The sequence below is a fragment of the Aptenodytes forsteri genome, unplaced genomic scaffold (assembly GCF_000699145.1).
Source record: "Aptenodytes forsteri isolate BGI_AS27 unplaced genomic scaffold, ASM69914v1 Scaffold79, whole genome shotgun sequence".
Taxonomy (NCBI): Eukaryota; Metazoa; Chordata; class Aves; order Sphenisciformes; family Spheniscidae; genus Aptenodytes; species Aptenodytes forsteri.
This window is the reverse complement of record NW_008794776.1, coordinates 5,273,476-5,281,435: the sequence shown is the minus strand read 5'-3', so window position 1 is coordinate 5,281,435 and position 7,960 is coordinate 5,273,476. Positions and strand designations below refer to the sequence as shown.

Sequence of the window (7,960 nt, the reverse complement as noted above, 5' to 3'; positions counted from 1 at the left end):
GGCGTGTGCTCCATGCACGGCCCCGGGGCGCTGGCTCCGGCCTCCCTCCTCTGCCCGGGGAGAGGTTTTTGAAGGTGATATATGAGGAGGGGAGAAGCGTATCGGGGCAGAACCCACGAAACGCCGCGGTCGGGTCGTGGGCCGTTTTACGCACGCGTTCGTTTGTTTTTAAAGCAAGGCATGCATTACTTTGAGATGTGGATAAGACCTCTGCGCTGCTGGGGTCTGCCCGGCATAATGTAGCCGGAGATGCGGGGCGGGGATGGAGGAGGAAGTTCTGGCTCCATCGGGCATTCCTCAGATATTTTCAAAACTGCAGCACCGAGCGTGGCCTACTGTTAGGAACCAGGGGATGCTGCAGGGGAAATGCGGAGCCCACCGCTACGCAGAACGACGCATAGCTGATTTGGCAACAGATGGAACAAGTGCTTCGCCCTTGCTTTTTTTTTTTTTTTTAAGGTCTTAAATTATTGTTCACATATGCGGGTTAGAGACTGCATGGTATCATGAGACTTAAGCTTGATTTGGTAGCGATTTAAAATACTAACTTATCACTGTTTGCTATGCATTGCTAGTATGTACACAATTACAGTTAAGCTTTGTGGGCGTGAAGCAGAGCTGCCTATTTCCTGATGAGTGATCATGGCTAATATGTTTAACTTTTTAATTTAAAAAAAGCCCCTGTTTTTCACGTTTACAGGTCTGTTTTACAGTATTTTTCTCTGATACAGTAACTCTGGGAAAATACTGTCAAAGACTGCTTGCGTAGGAAGCACATAATCACTAAAACTGATCATTAACGTGAACGGTATCGTTGTCTCCTTTGTGCTTTTTAAGTGACTGTATTCATTGAAATAACAGTAAGAAAGGAAGTTGTCTAGAGTAATGTGTTAACATTGAAATAGAACTTTAAATAAAATACTTAGGATTAGAGCTCTAGATTCGTGCATTGCTTTTTCTAGATCTTTTCCTTTTAAGAACAGCGCTCGTGCATGGTTGTTCTCTCTTACTTGCTTAGTCTTTGCCTCCCTTTGCTGTGCATGTGTGCTGTTAAGTCACAGAAATGTCACAAGTTTTGATGAACAGGAATGCATTCCTGGTAATAATCTATATGGTGTGTCATTGGTTCAAATACATTATCAAAATGAATTCTGTAAAACTTACTAACACTGAATGCTAATTTAAAGACAAAGCAGTGGCATACACTCAGCTTGGTCTACCTGCAGGTGCTGTAGCTGGGTTTTTTTGTTGTTGTTGCATTTGCTGTTAAATTCTATATTTGGTGGAAGTGATACAGTCATTTTCCTGAATAAGAGTAATGCAGAAATGTATTCAATTGTTAATGTGTAAAAGAGGATTCCTTCAGTTGGTAACATCTGTTTCTAATGAGGAAAATGGAATCATCTGGGATTGTTGATACAGAGGGAGTGACGCTTCTTCCTGGGAGCTTCTGGGAGGGGGTTTCCAACCAGAGGTGAGGTTGTGCTATGAACAAAGCATGACACAGAGAACAGGCTCTGCTGGATCTGCTGTTGTTTGGTAGAATTGGGTGATTCATACAACTTTGATAGCGTAATCTACCAAAAAAAAAAAGTTAAATGCTTTGTATTTGAATACCCCTATATCCAGTTTGGAATACAGTGAGGAAACTTAATTTTCACATAACTTCCTTGTTTGTATGCAAGACACTTGGAGAAGTTATAAATTTTATTATTATTATTAATTTATATGTCTCAGTACTTGACTCTGACATTTCTTCGTGGGTTTTTGTAGTTCTTTTTGTGAGAAACCACAAATATTGGTATTTTACTGAGATATTATTGGTGTTTCTCTGTCTGCTTTAAGTCTGAAAATGTCACTTCAGAATGCTAATGTTGTTGAGCCCATTCCAGCACTTGGAGACCTACTTAAGTCTTTAGTTTTCTGTGGTTCCTTACTAGGTTATTAAATACTTTTTTAAAAGTATCAGAGTTATATAATCTCAGATGGAAAGAAAGAGGCCTCATTTGATAAATCAGGAGGGCTATTCTGCTCATAGCAGAATGATATTATAGCATAGCAGAACAACAATAGGTTGTTAAGGTCACTCTGAAGTGATTATTTTAAAATGTTGTTTAATATCCTTATATGGCAACACTCTTTGTACATTTTTCATAGTGTTTTCTTTGTGCTAGTTCCTATTAAGAAGCTCCCGGTCTGCCTGTTCCTAACAGTTTACTTCTTGTATCCTGACAGGAACAAAGGAAATGACCCATTTTCCTTCCCCTCTTTTTCTCTCTCACTGGAATACTTTTCTTAGCAGAAGGCAGTAGGATGGCATGTTCCAGGCCTCTGTATTTGTAGAGGAGGCAACCGTAACTGAACTTAGTGTTAATCTGCTCCCTTCGATTGCCCAACAGCACATTGTTTAGGATAGGAATTTGTTGGGATCCAAAATGAAACTTCGTTACGTTATCCACTGTTCAAAAACTGATTTGAACATTCCTATACGGTAGCATAGTGTCCCTTTTTTCTGCTAGACCTGCTAAATGGGGCCCACAGTTATTTACAAATGAAGTTTCACTGCTTTTTGCAAGTTAATGCAATTGTATCTTATCTATTCCTTTCTCTTTGAAATGTTTTGCAAGTGATGCTTTGCTCATCTCATAATAATTGAAATAGTCCTTTGAAAATCTAAAGAAAACAGAACAGCTATGGCTTGCTCTGTTTTGCCTTAGTTGTTTGGTTTTTCTTTTTAAATTTTGTTATGGAAAATTGATGAAAAATGAAACATTACAATTTCCAGATGTGGGACTATCCAGAGTGTTGTCAGACACTCAACTTCACATTATTTTAGTGTTTGACTCAGTTGTATGCAGACAGACTTAAGGATTTCAGCAGTTATTGATGCATAGTGTAGCCTGGTCCATTGACAAGTTATCACTTGTAAGCAATGCTGTAAGCGCTGTCATTATTTGGTGCTGTAAGAAGATGTAACATACGGTATTTTGCTAATTCTAAGGTTTTGATTTGTAATGATATGGTAAAGCTTCAGGAAGACAGCTCATGGTCATCTGGGGAAGTTTGTTGGTTGAATAATTTTCTAGGAAACCTCACGAGGGCAGTATTATGAATTGCAAAATGTGTTGAGGCTGAATAACTGAGGATTCATTTGAACCTCAGTGCCTTATTTAGATGTTGCAGAACAGCAGTTCTATCTTCCCCTTCCCAGCTAACTTTTAGCTAGAATATTTCTATTCTAACAAAATACAGTGGGAAATAACTAACTGGATGCTTGTTGTATACAGACGTTTAAGCCTATGGTGCCATCATGATGTGATCAGAGCAGCTGTCCTGCAGCTTTTTGGTCAGAGTAAAACACAGCAACTTTTTGGGCAGAGTAAAACACAAGGTGAATGTGGTTTGCCTGTTAGGAAACAGGCTTTGTAAGTTATAATTGTGGAACGATTTAATGTAAATTTAGCTTTTTATGAGATGACAGACTAATTTTGAAGCCAGATGTGTCATAATCAGTTGACAACAATTTTGACTCTTCTGTTTTTTAATCAAGTAGCTTGGGTAATGCTACAATGGATGTGACTATATTGTCAGTTTAAAGCAGAAGTAATGAGAGAATTTGCCATACGTATTTAAAGCTGAATTGTTCCCCCTTCTCACCTTTAACTATAGGCAGCTGCTCTGGGTGGCTTCTCCTCTGGCATTACTGTGAGAAATGGGCCAGAAGGTCTACCCACCTTAGCACTCAGGCAGTGACTATGAACTTTTCTAAACTCTTGAATTATGTTACTGATTTTATAGACAAGGTGACAACAGAGATTTCCAAACGTACAAAGAAGATGTGGACAGAGCAACGTATTCCTCAAAACAGCCTGGGAAACATCCCTTAAGAATGGTTTTGAAGAAACAGAGCTTATTTTTCTTTGACCAACACGCAAGGGCTCATTCCAGTCTCCAGCCAACCAATGTTACAGATCCTTAAAGACAGTCACAGCCTCACTGACAGATATTTTGAGGAATACCCAATCAGAGGCTGTCAGGAGATAATTAGGATCAGGACCTCCGTATTTTCCAGGCAATGGATGTATTAGGCTTTCATTAGCTAGCAAATGAACTGGGTATGGGGGAAAAGTAGTTGGAGGAGAGAAAAAAAACCTTTACTTGCTTACAGGATGGCTGGTGTCTGCACAGCTGTCAGGATTTGAAATGCCTGCTTCAGGGCAAATGAAATGCCATGTGAGCTGAAGATGTTTTCTTTAAAACTTCAAGTTGCAGTTATGCTATCTTCGACTTTTCCTTTAGTCCAAAGCTTAGTACGTCTCTACCAGGATTTGACTGTCAAACTGCTGGTGTCAGAAACTGGACTGTATCCTGCTAGAATGACTCCACTACCCAACAGGAAAGCATTTCTGTCTGAACACACAGGTGCCTGCATAGGTCACTTCCCCGCTTTCCCAGGCCAAGAGCTGCGTTGTCAACAAACGGAGCTGTGAAGTGCTCCTGCCACTTCTGCGTTTCCTGTCAGTGCTCTGTGGCTGCTCTAAATAAAAGGGCCTTGCTATTGCCGTGATAACTAATCTATAGCACAACTAACATCCTTGAGTAAAAAGATAAGGGCTTGCCAAAACCCAGCTGTTCTGGGTGTCTGAAACTGAAGAACAAATCTTTTTGATAGCCCTTCAGATCAGGGTGAACTTTCATGTCCAGCATGGGTTAGCCAAGTGCCAAGGTTCTGCAATGTTTGGTGTAGTGTTCACATTCAGTGATAGCACTTTGAAGTGGCTGAAAATAATGTTATAACCTTTACCTGGAAATCCCATAGGTGTCCTGTTCTTGGGAGAATTTTTGTATGTGGTCATAATTCTCAAATACCATTTTTTGGACAACAGTTAGATTAGATTCACCTATTTGTAAACCATCTTTAGGAAACATATAATTCATAAGTGGAAAGGGTAAAAACGGAAGGAAAAAGGACCTTCTTATGCTATTCTGTATAGGGTGTTGGGAACAGAGAATATTTGAATTTCAGGTTTTATTAGCTAATTACAGAACTAGAGAACTTAAGAAAAATTACATCAGGAGTACCATGCATACTCAGCATTAGCTTTCAGTAGATATTTTTCCTTCTTCAAAGACAGGATGGATGAAAGATCTTTAAGGATGCTGAATTTTAGTATTTTGAGTTTTAAAGGAATCTTTCTGTTTTAAAACTTTTAAGTATTTATATGAAGTATTCTGGTTTTGATAATCCTGTGTAATTTCTTTCCTGGGAATAGCTTCACAGAAGCAGCCATTTTGATTATAGCTTGTTTATTCTGGTAATCTTTGAGTATGTGACATTTCATTCTACTAGAATAAAATGTGAATATTACATGCAATTGATCAGTTCAAAATTCAAATGAATGTAATCTTCAAGTCAGCTGACGTGCACTATGGATTTTATTTTCCAGTGTCTGAAACTTGGAGTGACGAAACATGACTCAGTCGGGTGAAAAAGTAAAGGTAAAGAGATGGCTGCATAGCCAAAACTTTGTTTAGAATCTATTCAACTTCTGAAAATACTTGTGGTTTTACTGAAGTGGTAAAATAATGAATAAATGATACCTTATTGCTTCAGATGCGTTTCTTAAAAGGAACTGTTTAGTAGAAACAGAGCTTGCATGTGATTCTAGTAATAGGCTTTCAGATGTTTGCCAGACATTCAGTGTTTGCTTACACATTTAGAATGGTGCCTTTATCTAAGGAAATTTCATTTGACAAACTTTCATTTCTAATGTTTTTGCCCCTCTGGGTAGGTTTTAAAAGGATAGTTAGCAAATAACTAATTGCCTTTTAAGTGATTTCCCCTGTATCCCCCCTGCCCCACTGGAAGTACGGCATGGTATAAAAACCGTTCTCATCATAAACTCATCTGTGAAGCAAACATTTGGTTCCAGCTAGCTCATAGGTCCCTAAATCAAGAGGTTGCAGTTCTTGTTTAGGCTCCTATTAGGTTTTCAGTCAGCTGATAACAGATGGTGAAGCAGACTGCCCTTTTTATAGCCCAGATCTCTTTGATAAGTTTTTCAGACACATTTCTTCTTCCTGCTTTTGTGTTAGAAGTTAAACATTGCGAGGATAGGTGAACAGCTTAACAAGCAGAAGATCGATCTCTATGTGATTGGTAATCTCTGCATTACTACACAGTGTTCTTGTTTTTTGTACATGTGACTGTATGCATTATTCATTTTTACAGAAGATAGTAGCAGCAGATACCAAATTTGAACAGATTTTTGATCTCTAGCTTAAAATCTCTGGGATTTTTAGCTATGTTTACAGCTTGAGATTAGTTATAGTGTGTTCTTGCAAGCTTGCAGGTTTGTTTTTTTATCCGAGGAGAGACTTTTGTTTATGTGTAGCCCAAGGTACTTACCAGATTTCTATTTATATCAGACTGCTTGGTAAATGGGCCTGTTTCGAGGTCTGCCTTGCTATAGCAGCAGAAAATTGTTTCATTCTCTATTTTTCCATGTGCTTTATATACCTCTGGACTTTATTGTAGAGAATCAACTGAACTCTGTTTCAACTTTTTAGGGGGAAGGGGATCTCATTTATACTCAACTTTTGTTCTCTTGTCAGTTTTCTGACTCAGCAGGCTATGTGGGATTCGCTAATCTGCCCAACCAGGTTCACAGGAAATCTGTGAAGAAGGGCTTTGAATTCACACTGATGGTGGTCGGTGAGTGACTCGTCTAAGTATTTTTGACTGTTATACAACAACAACAACAATTTCTTTCATGTAGACATATATGTCTTCCTACTTAGCAATTGACTGTTATACAGAAGAAGCAGCTTCGAACCTCTATACACACTCTAATTAAACCTCTTAGTATTTTGTCATGTTTGGTAGGAGGGAGTATTTGTAGTGATTAAACATGATGACTTTGAGCCAACAGGACATTCTTGTATTCCTGACTCATCATCAGATGGTAGGGATAGTTGCTTAATCTTTCTTTGATTCCCGTTTCCCCAGCTGAAGGCATGAACGCACATGGTGAATACCTTGCTGTTGAAATGGTGATGCTATTCTTGTGTTTTCTGCTGTTCTATAGTGACTCACTCTGGTATTATAACTAAACTTTTAATTTGCCTGTTCTGCGAATGAGCACCTGTAGGAGTCTTTGATGGAAAATCCTTTAGGCACAAAGCTGTTTTAACTAATGTTGAATTATACTTACATTGAATCAGTTTAATGTTATACAAGTGCAAAGGGAGTCCACAGTACTATCACCTTTTTGTAGTAGTTACCTTGGAATTACATGTTATTGAAAAATGAAAATGAGAAGAGATGCATAACGCTTCTTCCTTGTTCTCTGTGCTCTGTAGTACCGTTTGGGATTGCTTGGTGACAGAGCATTCAGCAATGTCTGTAAAATAAATAGGTAACTTGTGATAAGTGTAGAGTTTTTTATTTCATGTAGTTTGATAAATACAGATAATGTCTCCGTCTCTCAGATAGGTTAGTAGCATCTAAAATAACATGGCCAATTGTTCTAAATGCTGACTCCTTTGATTCCTTGTGTTAGGAAAAAAAGTGACTTTTTGAAATTCAGATTTAGTAATTGCATTTGCAGGTTTAACTTTTATTACTTTGATGTAGGACAAAATTTGTATGACCTGAAGTTCTAGAATTATGGAACTTCAGGTGAATTTTGAATAATTTTCTTATGATTTTCTGTTTCATAGGATGTATGTAGCCTAACTATAAGGGGGCAAAGCTCAACTATTAGTTTGGGATTGCTTTATTCATTCTCTCTCCTAACAGGTTCCAGGTTAATAAATAGGTAACTTGTGATAAGTGTAGAGTTTTTTATTTCATGTAGTTTGATAAATACAGATAATGTCTCCGTCTCTCAGATAGGTTAGTAGCATCTAAAATAACATGGCCAATTGTTCTAAATGCTGACTCCTTTGATTCCTTGTG

General features: G+C 38.2%; 1 protein-coding gene across 2 annotated transcripts in view; it reads left to right on the top strand.

Annotated features, from left to right (window-relative positions):
- The first annotated feature begins 404 nt into the window (after positions 1-404).
- Positions 405-7,960, top strand: part of LOC103894882 (septin-2) — a 40,170-nt gene continuing 32,614 nt past the window's right edge. Inside the window, exons 1-3 of one of the 2 annotated variants that reach the window (XM_009274357.1) lie at positions 405-425; positions 5,448-5,499; positions 6,616-6,715. In XM_009274357.1, the coding sequence (XP_009272632.1) occupies positions 5,473-5,499; positions 6,616-6,715 (127 nt within the window). In that variant the 5' untranslated portion in view covers positions 405-425; positions 5,448-5,472. The remainder of the gene's footprint in view (positions 426-5,447; positions 5,500-6,615; positions 6,716-7,960) is intronic. The other variant, XM_009274356.2, reaches the window with a different exon arrangement.